Source organism: Suricata suricatta, chromosome 6, assembly GCF_006229205.1.
Source record: "Suricata suricatta isolate VVHF042 chromosome 6, meerkat_22Aug2017_6uvM2_HiC, whole genome shotgun sequence".
NCBI classification, from domain to species: domain Eukaryota; kingdom Metazoa; phylum Chordata; class Mammalia; order Carnivora; family Herpestidae; genus Suricata; species Suricata suricatta.
The window spans coordinates 103,249,281-103,267,407 of NC_043705.1; the positions used below are offsets into that span (position 1 = coordinate 103,249,281).

Consider the following 18,127-nt stretch of genomic DNA (forward strand, 5'->3'; position numbering starts at 1 on the left):
AAAGCTCCTCACCCTTTCTCACTTTACAAAAATTACTGAAAAGGATTTAAAGACAAATTGTATTTCGTTTGTATCTGAATTCCATTACAAAGTTTTGTCTGCCAGCTAAGAAGGCCATATTCCTATGAAACTGAATAAAATTAATTAAATTACATTTGATATGCAGTCACACAGCAGGAAAGGTCACCAAGAGGTTTTAAGCAAATGGTCTTGCTCTTCATCCATTTCATCTCTTCCAATGATTCTGGGCCCTCCCAGCATTATTTATTCATGCTGCTCCCAGCAGAAAACACGTAATGATTAACTACTATGGCCTTGCATCTTCTGAGTTGCCATTTTGATTTCCCTCTGCATCTGTGCATGTATCAGAATATAATCAGTTATATAAGGTTCCGCTTTAAAATAAGATATTTCAATTGAAAATCATAACTCATTTGAATTTCAGGAGAATGTGTGGTCACCAGCATCAATTCCAGGTGAGCTGAGGCAGAATTTTAATGTAACCAGAATAAGTATCTCCGGTAGGGCAGTGGTCATGTGGCAAAGTAGAATTTACATGATCTGTTTTTATTCTAATTGTTGAAAAATCATAATGCACAACTAATTTCTCCCCATAACGATTCAGCTTTTTTTCCTCTATTTGGGGAGGAGCAGTTCCCCTATCTCAAATTTAAAATATCTTTAGTCCTTCCTATTTGTAGGTTTGGCAGATTGAGAAAATTTTGCTTCGACATCAACATCTCTGATTACAAAACTGCTGAGGTTAGGAGTCAGCACTGCTGGAGAGAGAGGAAAACACCAGGCCCAACCACTGCTCCACTTTACTGTGGTGCTGGGAGGGCGCGAGGGAGCTTCGTCAGAGCACTGGTCTCTCTCGAAGGAGAGCTGTGTGAAGGTATGAAACAAAAAACAATCCCTTACATTGTGCAGTGCCTCATGCATCCCAAAGCATCTTCACTTACATAAATTTAATTTGAAATGGAACAAGCATAGAAAACCTGAGACAATGCTTCGGGATGTAACAACGAAGGGAGACAAACACACCTGGGTCATCTGAGCCTTCTGTAGCCCCTAGGCTTTTATGATTCAACACGTTTTCCATCCTGATAACTGGAAGGTTAAATTAAGGGACATCTTTATGGACTAGGCACCTGGTTTGGTACATTATAAATAAAGATTTTTTTTTAAGACCACCTGTGATTCTTTATTTAGTCCTCCTGGTTGACAAAGAATTCATTTTTTAACATTCAGTTCTGGGGTGCCTGAGTGGCTCAGTCAGTTAAGTGTCTGACTTCGACTCAGGTCATACCTCACGGTTTGTGGGTTCGAACTCCATATCGGGCTCTGTGCTGACAGCTAGCTCAGAGCCTGGAGCCTGTCTTCGGATTCTGTGTCTCCCTCTCTCTGACCCTCCCATTCATGCTGTGTGTGTGTGTGTGTCTCTCTCTCTCCAAAAAAAAAAAACAAACAAACCCCTCAGTTCTGGGGCACCCAGGTGGCTCAGTCGGTTAAGCATCCAACTTCGGCTCAGGTCATAATCTAATAGTTCATGAGTTTGAGCCCCGTGTCAGGGCTCTGTGCTGACCACTCTGGGCCTGGAGCCTGCTTCTGATTCTAGGTCTCCCTCTCTTTCTGCCCCTCCTCCACTCATGTTCTGTCTCTCTGTCTCTCAGAAATAAATGTTAAAAAAAAAAAAAACCTAAAAGCCTCAATTCTGTTCTTAGTTTTATTATGATTCAAGGACCACTCCATGTGCCATCCTGGGACCCACTATTTAATAATTATTGGCAATGGTTTCATGATTTCAGTCATATTGCAGAACAGGTAACAATAAAGCATTTATAACCATTGATAACAGACTAACTTTAGCATGCTGAAGGCAGAAGAATCAGCTTTACCATCAATTTTCACTGGCAAACCCGGTCCTAAGTAGTTAGATACCAAAGGCTGTTATTAGATAATGAACTTGGCATTACTGTAGGAGAACATTTTCCAATACTAAGAATATTAAAGATCTTACCTATATATAAATTGGATCTGAATTCCACATTGTGGTCTCTCACTGCCATGTCTTGTGCTTCTAAGAGAATCTTAAACAAAGAAAAGACAGGCATTCATATGGCTGACCCTGAACTAGAACAAAACTAAGTTTCTCATTTCTTGTCATCTCTATAATATGAGTGCTAATCACATGCCTCTGTTTTATAGTCAATTTTAAAAAAAGAATATTAAGTGATAACAGTACTAAGAAGGGATACACTGTGCTTTCCTTCTTCAGGAAAGAACTGAAAATTCAAGCAACATAGTCCATCCTGCTAAGTTTAAAATGGAATGTATAAGATGCAAAGGAGGAAATAGCAGCACTGGTAACTGTACCCTTGGTAATGAACATTATGTCTTTGAGTCAAGAGACTTGTCAAAAAGCTCAAGAAGCTTAAGAACTAAATCTTATTAAAAATTCTCAGACTTTGGATCCAAAATAACCATTAAGTAACATCAGACAAGTAGAGAAAATTACACTTAAAAATTTTAAGAGTTATTAAATTTATATTCTGTAGGTATTTTGAATTAAATTAACCTCCAGATCCCATTTTTAAAAATAGGACAATTGTTGGGGCGCCTGGGTGACTCAGTCAGTTGAGCGCCTGACTTCAGCTCAGGTCATGAACTCACAGTTTGTGGGTTCAAGCCCTACATCAGGTTCTGTGCTGATGGCTCAGAGTCTGGAGCCTGTTTCAAATTTCGTGTCTCTATACTCTGGTTTCTCTTCAGATCTCAAATTTCGTGTCTCCCTCTCTCTCTGCCCCTGCCCCACTCTTGCTCTGTCTCTGTCTCAAAAATAAATAAACTATTGGGGCGCCTGGGTGGCTTAGTTGGTTAAGCCTCCGACTTCGGCTCAAGTCAGATCTCACGTTTGTGGGTTCGAGCCCCGCGTCAGACTCTGTGCTGACAGCTAGCTCAGAGCCTGGAGCCTGCTTCCGGTTCTGTGTCTCCTCTCTCTACCCCTCCCCCTCTCATGCTCTGTCTCTCTCTGTATCAAAAATAAATAAAACATTAAAAATAATAATAATAATAAATAAATAAATAAACTATTAAAAAAAAATAAGACAGGCATCTGGGTGGCTCAGTTGGTTGGGCGGCTGACTTCAGCTTGGTTCACGATTTCATAGTTCGTGGGTTTGAGTCCCACGTCGGGCTCTGTGCTGACAGCTCAGAGCCTGAAGCCTGCTTCAGATTCTGTGTCTCCCTTTCTCTCTGCCCCTCCCCCACTCCTGCTTTGTCTCTCTCTCTCTCTCTCTCTCAACATTAAATAAATAGTAATTAAAAATTTTAAAAAATAAGACAATTGTCAAAAATAACAGAAACCAATCTTTTACTCAGAGAATACAATAAAAAGCTGAGTACACAAAAGGTACTTAGTAATTGCATTCTGAACTGAATTAAATATAGGCAATACAATGGAACCTCTTAAAAGTCTGAACCCGTCAATCTCAACTACTGATCTGGCTTTGAGATTTAACTGACATACAGAAAATAATGCTGATATCCCCAGATGTCCTCATCCCAGCTTTTAGAAATAAGAACACCATGTGTCCACAGTGAAGAAGGTAGAAAGTACAGTGTGGTGGTTTGAGGGAGAAACAGATAGTGGGTGCTGCAGAGGGAGGGAGCTGTGGTCGCAGAGAAGGGGAAGAGAGAGAGGGTGAGAGAGAGAGAGAGAATGAGAGAGGAACACACAAGGGAACGCAGTAGAATGCTTCCCCTTAGTGGTTTGGAAAACGAGAGGTGCTGAATTTTGTGAGTTCTCGGAACTAGTGGGGCGTAAAGCCTGGTTTTAAAGGCCAGCAGCCCTGGCTGGAACAGAGCCCCAGAGGGCACTACGTTGCTCCTGGAGAGAAGGCAGGCAAACAACCCGGGACACACTTCATGGAAACAGCTATCTAAGGAGCACCTGGGGCACACAGAGACTACTGCTCTTCTCAGAGCATGTCCCTGAGAGGCAGCATTCCCAAAGATGCCTCTCTGGGAACAAACAGCTGGCTGGTACCATTTTCCTCCAGGTCCACCCAGCATAAACACAGCGCCACCCGACGGAAACAGCTCAGTGCCAACAATGGCTGCCTAGCTCACTTACACCAAGCCCCAATCCTCTGTGCTCTTGTGGGACTGTCCCTCTCAGCCACACCTGCCTCGGTCCCAGTGAGGCAGGCCCCTCCCCCACAAGACCAGCACAAGCCCCTGCCCACACATCTCCCAACAAGAGAGTTCTGGAAGTCCTCAGTTCTGGTGGAGCTGGTATCAGGTGTCAGGGCTCATTTCACAGGCAGACCAGAGCACATCTAGTTAAAACTCACCACATTCAGGCCAGGGACAAAACACTGTCCAGAGCAAGCAAGGAGGGCCTCTGCAGATGACTGGCCTGAGGGACTGAGCAGCCAAAACACAACAGCGAGCATATGGAGCACACACCCGAGACACTCACCAAAGCACCAGGCCCTGGACACTACTTGACCTCTTCTTCACAAGGCCATTATTTTCAGGAGTAGGAGACATACTGGCAACTTTTTTTTTTTTTCAGAGAGAGCACATGAGTGGGGGAGAGGGACACAGGGAGAGAATGACTTTTTTTTAATGTTTATTTATTTTCGAGAGAGGGAGAGGGAGAGTGGGGGAGGAACAGAGAAAAAGAGGAAAGAGAGACTCCCAAGCAGGCTCCACACTGTCAGCACAGTGTCTGAAGCAGGGCTCAAACTCACAAACCGTGAGATGATGACCTGAGCCGAAATCAAGAGGTGGATACTTAACCGACTGAGCCACCCAGGCGCCCTAGGGAGAGAATCTTAAGCAGGCTCAGTGTGGAGCCTGATGCAGGGTTCAATCCCATGACCCTGGGATTTGACCTGAGCCAAATCAAGAGTCAGACCCTCAACCAACTGAGCCACCCAAATACCCCGTAACTAGCTTTTCTAACAGAGGGAATAAGACTCGGACTTAGATAAAATGCCAACACAGAGGAATTTATCCCAAATGAAAGAACAAGATATGGCCACGGCCAGAGATCTAAATAAAACAGATATAAGTAACATGCCTGATGGAGAATTTAAAGCAACAATCTTAAGAATACTCACTGGTCTTGAGAAAAGAATACAAAACATCAGTGAGACCCTTACTACAGTGGTAAGAGTTAAGAAAAAAAAAAAGAATTAATCAGAGTTGAAGAATCAATAAACAAGACTAGAATAGAAACACGCTTGATGCAATAAACAGCAGGCTAGGAGAAGCAGAGGAACAAATTAATGACCTAGAAGACAAAATAATGGAAAATAATGAAGCTGAACACATGAGAACTGACTTAGGGAACTCAGTGACTCCATCAAATATAATGACATTCATATTATAGGAGTCCCACAAGAAGACAGAAAAAAGGGGAGAAAAATTATTTCAAGACACAATAGCAGAAAACTTCCCTAATCTGGGGAAGGAGACAGACCTCCAGATCCAGCAGGCACAGAGAATTCCCATCAGTATCAACAAAAGCAGGCCACTATCAAGACACAATATAATTAAATCTGCAAAACAGTGATAAAGGAAAAAATCTTAAAAGCAACAAGACAAAAGAAGTCCTTAATTTACAAGAGAAATGCAAACTGGTATAGCCACTCTGGAAAACAGTATGACGGTTTCTCAAAAAAGTAAAGCCATTGCACTACTAGATATAGATCTAAAGGATACAAAAATGCTGATTCGAAGGAGCACATATGCCTCAACGTTTACAGCAGCACTACCAACAACAGCCAAATTATGAAATGAACCCAAATGTCCATCAACTGATGAATGGATAAAGAAGATGTGGTGTGTGTGTGTGTGTGTGTGTGTGTGTGTGTGTGTGTATATATGTATATATATATAATGGAATACTATTCAGCAATCAAAAAGAATGAAATCTTGCCATTTGCAACAATGTGGAGTGAGAATGTATTATGCTAAGCGAAATAACTGAGACGGAAAGGACAAATACTATATGATTTCACTCGTGTAAATTAAGAAACACAACAGATGATCAGTAAGGTAAAATTAGTGAGGCAAACCATAAAACCATAAAAGACTCTTAAATACAGAGAAAAAACTAGGGGTTCCTAGAGGGGAGGTAGACAGGGAGATGGTCTAAATGGGCGATGAGCATTAAGGAGGGTACATGCTAGAATAAGCACTGGGTGTTATACGTAAGTGATGAATCACTGGGTTCTATTCCTGAAACCAATACCACAGTATATGTTTACTAATGGGAATTTAAAAAAAAAAGATTCTTTCTCCTTCTGCCCCTTCCTCCACCAGTGTGTGTGCTCTCTCTTGACAAAGCCAGGTGGGCGGCTCAGTCAATTAAGTGTCCAACTTCGGTTCAGGTCATGATCCCACAGCCCATGGGAGCATCAGCCTGGAGCCTCCCTCTCTCTCTGCCCCTCCCCTGCTCACACTCTTTCCCTCCCTCAAAAATAAACATTAAAAAAAAGTCACTAAAAAACATAAATAAATAAAGAATTCCCATCCTTACTTGTTTTTTATGGAGGGGGGCTTTGTTCTTGAGAGAGAGTGTAACTGTGAGCAGGAGAGGGTGGCAGAGAAATAGACTCTTAAGCAGGCTTCACACTCAGCACAGAGCCTGACCCAAGGTTCAATCCCAGGACCCTGGGATCATGATCAGAGCCAGTATCAAGAATTGGACACCAACCAACTGAGCTACCCAGGCACCCCTTTCCTTACTTATTCAAACCCCCCCCCAAAAAAAACAAAAAACAAGACCTATCTTGTATGTATGCTGCCTATTAAGAAACTGAATTTAGACCTAAAGACACCTGCAGATTGAAAGTGAGGGGGTGGATAGGGAGCCAGGTGACTCCATTGGTTAACTGTCCAACTTTAGCTCAGGTCATGATTTCACAGCTCATGGGTTCAAACCCTACCTCAGGCTCTATGCTGACAGCTCAGAACCTGGAGCCTGCTTCAGATCCTGTGTTTCTCTCTCTCTGTCTCACCCCCTCTCACGCTTCAGCTCTCCTTCCTTCCTTCTTTTAAAAATATATAAACATTAAAAATATATACAATGTTAAAAAAAAGGGAAGCGAAAGAGAAACATTTATCACACAAATGGATGTCAAAAGAAAGCAGGGTACCATACTTATGTTGGACAAACTAGCCTTTAAAACAAAGAGTGTAAAAAGAGACAAAGAAGGGTATTATATAATCATGGTGATGACAATCCAGCAAGAAGATATAAAAATTGTAAATATTTATGCACCCAAACATGCAAGCACCCAAATATATAAAAACAGTTAACAACAAATAAAAAGCAGGGGGGGTGCCTGGGTGGCTTAGTCAGTTAAGCATCTGACTCTTGGTTTCAGCTCAGGTCGTGATCTTGCGGTTAGATTGAGCCCGCATTAGCACAGAGCCTGCTTGGGGATTCTCTCTTTCCCTTTCACTCTGCCACTCCCCTGCTTGTGTTTTCTTCCTCTCTACCAAAACAAATAAATAAACAAGAAAAAAAAACCTATAAAGGAACTAATTGATAATAATACAACAATACTAGGGGACTGGGGTGCCTGGGTGGCTCAGCTGGTTAAGCATCTGACTCTTGGTTTCAACTCAGTTCATGATCTCATGGTCCTGGAATCAAGCCCCAAACTGAACATGGAGCCTGCTTGGGATTCTCTCTCTCCCTTTCCCTCTGCCTCTCCTATATATCTGCTCTCTAATAATAAATAAATTTAAAAAACATTTTAGGGGCACCTGGGTGGCTCAGTCAGTTGAGCATCTGACTTCAGCTCAGATCATGATCTCACAGTTCGTGGGTTCGAGCCCCACATCAGGCTCAGTGCTGACAGCTCAGAGCCTGGAGCCTGCTTCAAATTCTGTGTCTCCCCTCCCTCACTCATACTGTATTTCTGTCTCAATAATAAATAAACAATAAAAATTTTTTTTTTAATTTTTAAATATAGTAGGGGACTTTAACACCCCACGTACATCAATGGACAGATCATCTGAACAGAAAATCAACAAGGAAACAGTGGCTTTGAATGACACACTGGACCAAACGGATTTAACAGCTATATTCAGGACATTCCATTCTAAAACAGCAGAATACATATTCTTTTCAAGTGTACATGGGACATTCTCCAAAACAGATCATATATTAGGTCACAAAACAGACCTCAACAGAAAGACTGAAATTATCCCATGCACCTTTTCTAAAGATCATAACACTATGAAACTACAAGTCAAACCACAGAAAAAAATCTTGAAAGATCACAACTCCATGAAGGATAAACAACATGCTGCTAAACAATGAATGGATCAACCAGGAAATCAAAGAAGAAATTTAAAAATACATGGAAACAAGTGAAAATGAAAACACAACAGTTCAAAACCTTTGGGATGCAGCAAAAGCAGTCCTAAGAGGGAAGTATACAGGAATACAGGTCTACCTCAAGAAGCAAGATAAATCTCAAACAACCTAATCTTATACCTAACAGAGCTAGAAAGAGAAGAAATGAAGCCTAAAGCCAGCAGAAGGAAGGAAATAATAAAGACTAAAGCAGAAATAAATGATATAGAAACTAAAAAAACAACAGAACAGATCAATGAAACCAGGAGCTGGTTCAAATACCATTATATTTGTACATACTGATTTAGCTACATTCAGAACTGGAAGAGTCGTTAGAAATCATTTAAGCAATCCCACCTAGTTTACAAATAAGGAAAATAGAATCAGACAGGTTAAATGTTTTTCCTGTCATTACAATAAAAGCTGTCACAGAAAAGATTAGACTCCAAGTCTCCTGAGTCCCAGACCAGTGCTCTTTCTACCCAATTAGTTATAAAATCATAAACTCTCAGTAATGGTGGAAATGACCCCCCAAAAAAGTGTTCTAAAAAAATCTATCAAGCCCCAAATCATTAAACACTTCAGGGGCACCTAGGTAGCTCAGTGGATTAAGCATCCAAATTCAGCTCAGGTCATGATCTCACTATGGGTTCAAGCCTCCCATCGGTTTCTATGCTGACAGCTCGGAGCCTGGAGCCTGTTTCAGATTCTGTGTCTCCCACTCTCTCTGCCCCTTCCTTGCTCTCACTCACTCGCTCTCTTTCTCTCTCAAAAATAAACATTAAAACAATCTTTTTAATAAGTAAAAGATTTACCACTTCATAGGGTAAAAAAATGAACAAATGGTGCAAATAAAAGCATCTCCAGAAGAAATAGCAACAACAACAACAAAACCCAAACAAACAAAAAACTTAGGGCATACAACATTCTTAAGGTATAAAGACATCAATAAAACTGAGTGCCCTGAACCTGACTATATGAATGATGCATTTACACCAGAGAATTCAGGATTGAGGCTGAGCTCACTAATTCCAGCAAGAGAGCCATGCACTCCTTCCCCACAAATCTTTGTTTACCTCTTTAATTATTTGGGCTCCTTTTTTGTCACTGAATTCCAGTTGAGCCAAAGCCTGGTCAATGGACATTCCTCGTATCTAGAATTAAAGGGTAACAAACAAGAGAAGATGAATTTCTTTAAAAAGTCAATGTTGGGGCGCCTGGGTGGCTCAGTCGGTTAAGCCTCCGGCTTCGGCTCAGGTCAGATCTCACGTTCGTGGGTTCGAGCCCCGCGTCAGGCTCTGTGCTAACAGCTAGCTCAGAGCCTGGAGCCTGCTTCCAGTTCTGTGTCTCCTTCTCTCTCTGCCCCTCCCCCTCTCATGCTCTGTCTCTCTGTATTAAAAATAAATAAAACATTAAAAAAATTTTTTTAAAAAGTCAATGTTCCCTTTTCAATAAAAAGCAAAACCCTTTTACATAACAAATGGCTTCTATTTTTTTTTTAACATTTATTTACTTTTGAGAGACAGAGACAGAGCATGATAGGTGGAGGGGCAGAGAGAGAGAGAGAGGGAGACACAGAATCTGAAGCAGGCTCCAGGCTCTGAGCTGTCAGCACAGTACCTGATGCGGGGCTTGAACCCACAAACTGTGAGATCATGACCTGAGCTGAAGGCAGTCACTTAACCAACTGAGCCACCCAGGTGCCCCTACAAATAGCTTCTAAAAGTAGCTAACTAGTTATATGTCAATTATATCTTAATAAAACTAGAAAGAACTTAAAAAAAAACCACTAACTAAATGCAGGTAAGGAAGAAAACAAGTTTGAGAAGGGATGCTACTCTCTTTAAGCCAAAATCAAAGTTAGGGGCACCTGGATGGCTCGCTCAGCTGGTGAAGCATCTGGCTCTTGGTTTTGGCTCAGGTCACGATCTCACGGTTCATGAGTTAGAGCCCCATGTCAGGCTCTGTGCGGACACTGCAGAGCATGGTTGGAATTTCTCTCTCCTTTTCTCTCTGCCCCTCCCCTGCTCTCTCTCTCTCAAAATAAATAAATAAATTTTTTAACATTTTTATTTATTTTTGAGAAACAGAGAGAGAGCATCAGTGGGGGAGGAGCAGAGAGTGAGAGCAACACAGAATGTGAAGCAGACTCCAGGCTCTGAGCTGTCAGCAAAGAGCCCAAAGCGGGGCTTGAACCCACAAGCTGTGAGATCATAACCCAAGCCGAAGCCGGACGCTTAACCCACTGAGCCAACCAGGGGCCCCATAAAAACTTTAAAAAAATTTTTAAAGAATCAAACATCAGCCATAAAACTTAGATTATAAATGTTTCAGAAATATTGAGAGTAAACGTGAGAGAGAGGTCACAGGCTGGCAAGGACCACACTAAGCATTAAAGGCATGTCCTTCTCCTACAGGATAATATGAGTATCTAAGGCTTTGTCTTCTCCTAAAGTTCATTCTCCTGAGAAAAATCTTAAACAGCAATAGTTTTGAAATAGGTTGAGTCAACTTTTAAGATAAAGAAACTTGCTTCCTGGGTCCTCTTAGGATATAGCCAGCTTCCTGATGTCTTTTTCTAAATAGCTATGTATCCAACATGATTTAGTTTCTCAGAAGAAAATAAAAATTAAGCAAAATCGCTCATCTCGGAGCAATTATTTGTGGATTACCTACAAACTGTCTGAATATGTAATTATATTTCTCACTTTTTGGAGAAATCAGGGCAAATTTTTTCGATTCTTCAAATCCTGGTGGAAAATTTATAGTTTATTTATAGTCATTTAGCTTACCAATTTTGCCAAATACCACATCTTGTCTTTGCTGTATTTTATTTGCCTTCGACAATGGTAGATTTCCTTACAAACAGGAAAAAGAAAAAAAGTTAGCAAATTGATCAAAATAACGACACTGTTAATAAACCTTTCACTTTTTATGCCTAATGAAAATGCTGCCACAAGAAATAAAACATTATTAAGAATTTGGAGATTCTTTTTCCCTACACTAAGTTGTATTTTTCCAAATCATCACTATGTTAAAAAGATTATTAAGGCAGAAATAGAACTACAACCTGGATACTTTGTGCCAAGAGTTGCAACATTTCTATCCAGAGGAATAGCAAAATATTTAATTTTGATGTAAAATAATAAATTCCAAATTTTATTTTGAAAACACTTAGCTAGCTAAAAAGACAAAAGAAAAGGTACAACAATAGAAAGTTTCCGGTCAGTGAGAATAATGGTGAAATGGACAAAAATAACAGTTCTCATAGGATATTCTTAGTATTTGGTAAGAGCACAGGTTCTAGAATCAGACTAACTGGGTTTGAATTTGACTTCTAACATCTACTAACTACAGAATCCAAGCTAATTAACCTCTCTCTGCTTAAGTTTCCTCTTTAAAATGAAGGTCATAGCACCAACCCCATAAAACTATAATAAGAATTAAATAAAACAATCCATGTAAAGAAAACAGTTTACAGTGCCTAGGCACATGGTCAGATCTTAGTAAATGCTAGCTTTTATTATCTTCTATTTATAGTGGTAGGTATATCCCACTTAATTTTTTTAATCAATCATCCACTAAACAATTTCACAAAGTACTTTCCAAGCCCATTATTTCATTTGCTCTCATTCTATTTTTATTTTTACAAAGTAAAAATCAGATCAAGGAGTGCCTGGGTGCTCAGTCAGTTGAGCGTCCAACTTCAGCTCAGGTCATGATCTCATGGTTCGTGGGTTCACGCCCCACATCAGGCTCAGTGCTGACAGCTCAGAGCCCAGAGCCTGCTTCCTTCAAATTCTGTGTCTCCCTCTCTCTCTGCCCCTGCCCTGCCCATGCTCTGTTTCTCTCTCTCTCTCAAAAAAAAAAAAAAAACCATTTAAAAAAGTGTTTTAAAAATAAGATCAAGTAACTAATCCAAGACTGCAAAGCTTGTGAAAGACAAAGCTGGAAGTCAAAGTGCCATCTAAGATAGTATATGGAATGCCCAAATACAATGTCCCCCATGACTGTGAAACCTACATTCCTTCTACCTTATTACACCATATTTCCCCTTTAAAACAAATAGAAACCATCTGTCAAGGTAAACAATAGCAAGACCTCAGAACTTCCTAACATTCTGACTCCTGGAAATTTTCAAATGCCTCAGAAACAGCAGTTTTCTCAAGTGGCCATCTTTTAATATGGAGCAGATTTCATTTCAGTTGCAATAGAAGCTGACAGGCTGAAAACTGTAGCAATAGCCTAATTACGTTTTCAGCAATAAAGTGTCCTGGGGAGCACTGGAGAAGGAAGAAGAACTGTCATGACTGATAACATTCATCTACAATAATTAATACACTCAATAAAATCTTTGATATAGAAACCCTTCCGTTCTTGGTTTCCCATGGTGGGCTATCTCCAAACCTGAATTGTATGTAATTATCTTTAAATTTTGTAAAAAAAGATACTATACTCCTGGAAGGGGCAGGGGGAAAAAAGGAATGACGTATTTACAAAAAAAAAAGAAGAAAGTCGTTCAGTCATGGTCATTTTTTTTTTCTTTTAAATGTTTTTTATTTATTTTTGAGAGACAGAGAGAGACAGCACGAGCAGGGGAGGGGCAGAGAGAGAGGGAGGTACAGAATCCAAAGCAGGCTCCAGGCTCTGAGCTAGCTGTCAGCACAGAGCCCTACGCGAGGCTCAAATCCACGAACCGTGAGATCATGACCTGAGCTGAAGCCGGATGCCACTGAGCCACCCAGGCACACCAATCATACTCTTTTAAAACTAAAAAGCTCAACATTTACTTTAGGCAGGTGCAATGTCTAAGTGCATTTTCTAAAGATAAATCAGAGGGGGAACTCTGTCAGTTGAGCTTCTGACTTTAGCTCAGGTCATGATCTTGCGGGTCCGAGCCCTGTGTCAGCTCTGTGCTGACAGACTGGACCCTGGAGCCTGATTCGGATTCTGTGTCTCCCTTTCTCTCTGCCCTTCACCTGCTCGTGCTCTGTCTCTCTTTGTCTCTCTTAAAAGCAAATCAACATTTAAAAAAAACTGTTTTAAAGATAAACCAGACAAACCTATCACAGCAAATACATAAAAGTAGCAAAGTTGGAGGTCAGAGGATCAAGTTAAAGGTCACAATTAACCAACCTACATAGTAAATTAGATAAAGTTAACTTAGGATATAATGTGCAAAAAAGTTATTCAAGTAAGTCTAAATTATGAAATGTCTACCCTGGTAGCTTTTAAAGAAGTTAACTCATTTTAAAATGCACATAATAACTCAAATAATAAAAAAAAGTATCACTTAATAAAAGTCTAAACTAGAGCTTTATGGGATCCATATAATGACCTATGAATTATTATGAGTATGTCAATTAATTCGTAGATTAAAAATGTCTCCTATGGAAATGATTGTCCAAACAGTTTTGATATAGTCTCACTACATTTTAAATGTATTTAACATAGCTTTCTTCAAAGATATTACAAAAGTAAACTCAAGACCAAACGACTATTATGAAGAAAGCCCTTTCTCTCTGGCTCATTTTCTTTACCACAATGAAACCATATGTAAGATAAAGTCTACACAGGAATCTATATTGTTTGGAAGTTGGTGCTAGCTAAATTAGGAAAATAGCCTTAAAAATAATAGGAATGGCCTAAAACATGCCTTAGTTGATGATATTCATTTTAACTTACTGTTGTAGGATTTACTCACTATGGATCCACTATTATTTAACTACATATTTCAATGCTGAAGATCAGAATGAGTTAAAATTGTAAATATTATCTGACTCCATTTTAACCTAGGGATAAAACTAAATTTTAAGATGTTTGCAGTTAGCAGATGGGCAAGTACAAGGTCACACTGCACAAAATGATAGTATAAGAGCTATGTGTCTAGATGTGTAAATTATTCCATTATTAAGCTAGGTATTTAATGAAGGGCATCAGTATTTCAGTCATAATAGGTATAAATGACGCACCAACGTCAAGTTACCAAATACTATTTAAAGTCAGAAAAATGTGATAAAACATAAAAGCAAAAAAAAATGAAAAATCAAACAAACAAAAAAGTCAGAAAAATGTTAAGGTATTTTCTAAGAATCCTAGTTTGTTTCCAAAAGAATTACTCAAAATTTGTGATCTCAACTGTTTACTACTTGAATTTTGCCATTTTGGATATATTCTGAAGTGCATTTGTTTTAGTATCCTAAAAGATTACTATTACAAAATACAAATTTTGCTTTTAGATTTTGGACCGGTCAAATGTTGTGATTTTTTTCTCAAGTAATATCTAAGTTCAAAATGCTCAAGAAAAAAGCTCATTAATAATAGGAAATTATTTATGATATTTGTACACATATGTAACTTTTTCTAAATTTTGGTTAATTATAAAAAGGAATCAATACTTAACAACATAGATTCTGTGACAAATCTAACTTTTAAGTTCTGATGCCAAGATTAAACATGAAAGATAGAAAGTTATTTGTTTACAGGAGCCTGGGTGGCTCAGTTGGTTAAGTGTCCAACTTTGGTTAGGTCATGATCTCACAGTTCGTGGGTTCAAGCCCCTCCATGGGCTTGCTATTGTCAGAGCAAAGCCACTTTAGTCCCTCTGTCCCCTCGCTCTCTGTCCCTCCCCTGCTCACACATGCACTCTTCCTTTAAAAATAAACATTTTTAAAAAAATTAGGTGTGCCTGGGTGGCTCAGTTGGTTAAGTGTCTGATTTCGGCTGAGGTCATGGTCTGTGAGTTCCAGCCCCGTGTGGGGCTCTGTGCTGTCCTGACAGCTCAGAGCCTGGAGCCTGCTTCAGATTCTGTCTCCATCTCTCTCTGTCCCTCCCCTTTCGTGCGTACTCGCTCACGCTCGCTCGCTCTCTCTCTCTCTCTCAAAAGTAAATAAATAAATAAACATTTTTTAAAAATTTTAAAAGGGGCACCTGAGTGGCTCAGTCAGTAAGCGTCTGACTTCGGTCGTGGTTTGCAAGTTCAGCCCTGCATCAGGCCATGTGCTGACAGCTCAGAGCCTGGAGCCTGCTTCAGATTCTGTGTCTCCCTCGCTCTCTGCCCCTCCCCTACTCGCACTCTGTCTCACTCTGTCTCTCTCTCTCTCAAAAATAAACATTAAAAAAATTTTTTTTTAATTCTTTCTTTTATTTAAACTATTAGTATCTCTTGTTCCTCTTATTTCCCAATGAGGTAGGAGCTCTTTAAATCAGTAAGCTAACTACCTTATATAAGAAAAAAATCCCAAAAAGACATAATACTGTACTAATTCACACCAATACTTAGACAGCAACTGAATTCTAATGAAATGCATGCTGTCAAATTCATATAAAAACTAAGCAAATGACATTGCCTAGATATTTATTCTCCAGTGGCCCTAAATCCCAAAGGTCTTTAAAAGATGTTTGCTGAACTGAACGATATATAATTAACACTACTGATTCTATTAATAGAGTTATTAGTTAATAATTCTATTTCTAAGCACTTACCACAGTTTACTTTAAGGATTCAAATGTTCCCACCTTGGTTTTTTTTTTAATTTTTTTTTATATTCTTTATTTATTTTTGAGAGAGAGAGATAGACAGTGGGAACAGGGGAGGGTCAGAGAGAGAGGGAGACACAGAATCTGAAGCAGGCTCCAGCCTCTGAGCTAGCTGTCAGCACACAGCCCAATGCAGGGCTTGAACCCACGAACCGTGAGATCATGACCTGAGCCGAAGCCGGACGCTTAACTGACTGAGCCACCCAGGCGCCCCTGTTCCCACCTTGTTGATGCAATCATTAACTGCTTGAACTTTTTAACAGATATCTATGCATTTCACAGCAAATTCACAGTAAGCTGGAAATTAGTCTTCTACCTCAGACTAGAGAACTCACAAGTAGTTTGGAGAGGTAAAAGAATTCTGAGTAGCTAAAGATGAAACTCAGTATCTCTGAAAGGAATCCAGTGATTAAATTCAAACCTCAATTCAAAAGTCTGTGAATTACAAACACACACAAAAAATCACAACTCAGTTTGTCTATGTTCAAATTTCAAACACTAGAAAACCACATATATATGATTGAAATATATATATCCTTGCCAACTCATGCTCCAATACCAAGAATGCATTAGTCAAAACATCTATCAGTATGCTTCAAGCTATTAGCTTAGTTTTAGAATTAAAGCCCCCATACAGAAGGCTAAATCAAGGCAAACAAATAAGTAAACAAAGACAACCTTTTAAAACTACCAAAGAGATCAATCTAATAAATAAATCTATATCAATAAAATCTGTATTTTGATACAGATAAATTTGATACAGATAAATCTGTATCAATCAAATGATCTTGCAAATTGCCATATGCTTTTCTCTTTCTTTACATGGAACAATAAATCATTGCTAGCCACATAAGAGTAAGAGCTCTTCATCAAAAGTACGAGATTATTTCTACCCACACACAAACTTACTGCTGGCCGCCGAGGTTCACCAGGTAATTGTGGAGGATAAACAATTTTATTCTTCTTTTCCCATTTTCGAGATATGTCCAGAGATGCAGTTGTGTGGATATGTGACTGGGCTAAAACATTGTGAGATGAAAGAAGTCTGCAAAATAAGAAACACTTAGAATCTTTTCTGGAGCTTATGTATCTTCTGAACCACATTAGCTCCATTTTGATCAAAACTATTCAAGTATCACAAGTAGAAACAGTCTAAATGTATTCATTAACAGAGAACAATTTTACATAAAGTACCACAAAGAGCTAGTTTATTCAAAGCTAAAAGTAAAAAGTTATGGGCCATCTGGTGGCTTAGTCAGTTGAGCATCCAACTCTTGATTTCAGCTCCAGGATGTGATGCCAGGGTCGTGGGATCGAACCCCAAATTGGGCTCCACACTGAGAGCCCTGTTCCTCTCTGCCTCTAAATTTAAAATAAAAATTTAATTTCTCTCTCTCTAAAATTAAAAAAAAAATAAAAAGTTAATAACTAGCATAAATCAAATAGTAAACAGATATTAACCCAAGATCTCTTGCCTGACCGGCTGAAATATATTGACTCTCTAATATAAGCCAGCTCAGTCCTAAAACAGACTTGAATAAGACATGGAGTGCCTGGGTGGCAGTCGGTTAGGCATCTGACTTTGGCTTACGTCATGGTCTTGTGGTTCGTGAGTTCAAGCCCCACATCAGGCTCTCTGTGGCCAGCAGAGTCAGCTTCAGATCCTCTGTCTCCCTGTCTCTGCCCTCCCCCACTTATGCTCATGCATTCGCACTTCTCTCTCTCAAAAATAAATGAACATTAGAAAAAAGAAGGAGATGCTGACAACAACACAATGGCTCCCTGACCTATAGAATTCCTCAACTTTGCTGAGCAGGCAAGACGAACTGCATCTTTTTGTAATCCCTAAAAAGTTAATAAACGTGGCATTATGTGCCTCCTGATGAAAAACACACCACCCACCATCCATGAAGCGGTCTTTCTACAAAAAACAAACCTGAATTAATTGAGCTTCTAGATTCAATAGAGGAAATACAGATAGAGGCAAACATGTTAAACAACACAAAGGATGTGCTCAGCAATATCCAAGCTGTACAATCTCTACAAGACAGCCTGTTTTCTTCAACAAATAAATTACAAGGGGAAAAAGAAAGAGCTGAATAAAGAACCTACTAAAAGAGACTTATGAGAAGTATCAATTAATTTCAATGCGTAGATTATTATAATTTTAAAAGTACAACCGTTACTTAACCATTGGAAATTTGA

The 18,127-nt window shown here is 39.4% G+C and overlaps 1 protein-coding gene across 2 annotated transcripts in view; it reads right to left on the minus strand.

Moving 5' to 3' along the window:
- Nucleotides 1-18,127, minus strand: part of MRPL22 (mitochondrial ribosomal protein L22) — a 28,678-nt gene that overhangs the window by 5,037 nt on the left and 5,514 nt on the right. Inside the window, exons 3-6 of one of the 2 annotated variants that reach the window (XM_029942970.1) lie at nucleotides 16,832-16,967; nucleotides 11,176-11,241; nucleotides 9,460-9,537; nucleotides 2,021-2,090 (exon numbers count right to left, since the gene is read on the minus strand). In XM_029942970.1, the coding sequence (XP_029798830.1) occupies nucleotides 2,021-2,090; nucleotides 9,460-9,537; nucleotides 11,176-11,241; nucleotides 16,832-16,967 (350 nt within the window). The remainder of the gene's footprint in view (nucleotides 1-2,020; nucleotides 2,091-9,459; nucleotides 9,538-11,175; nucleotides 11,242-16,831; nucleotides 16,968-18,127) is intronic. The other variant, XM_029942972.1, reaches the window with a different exon arrangement.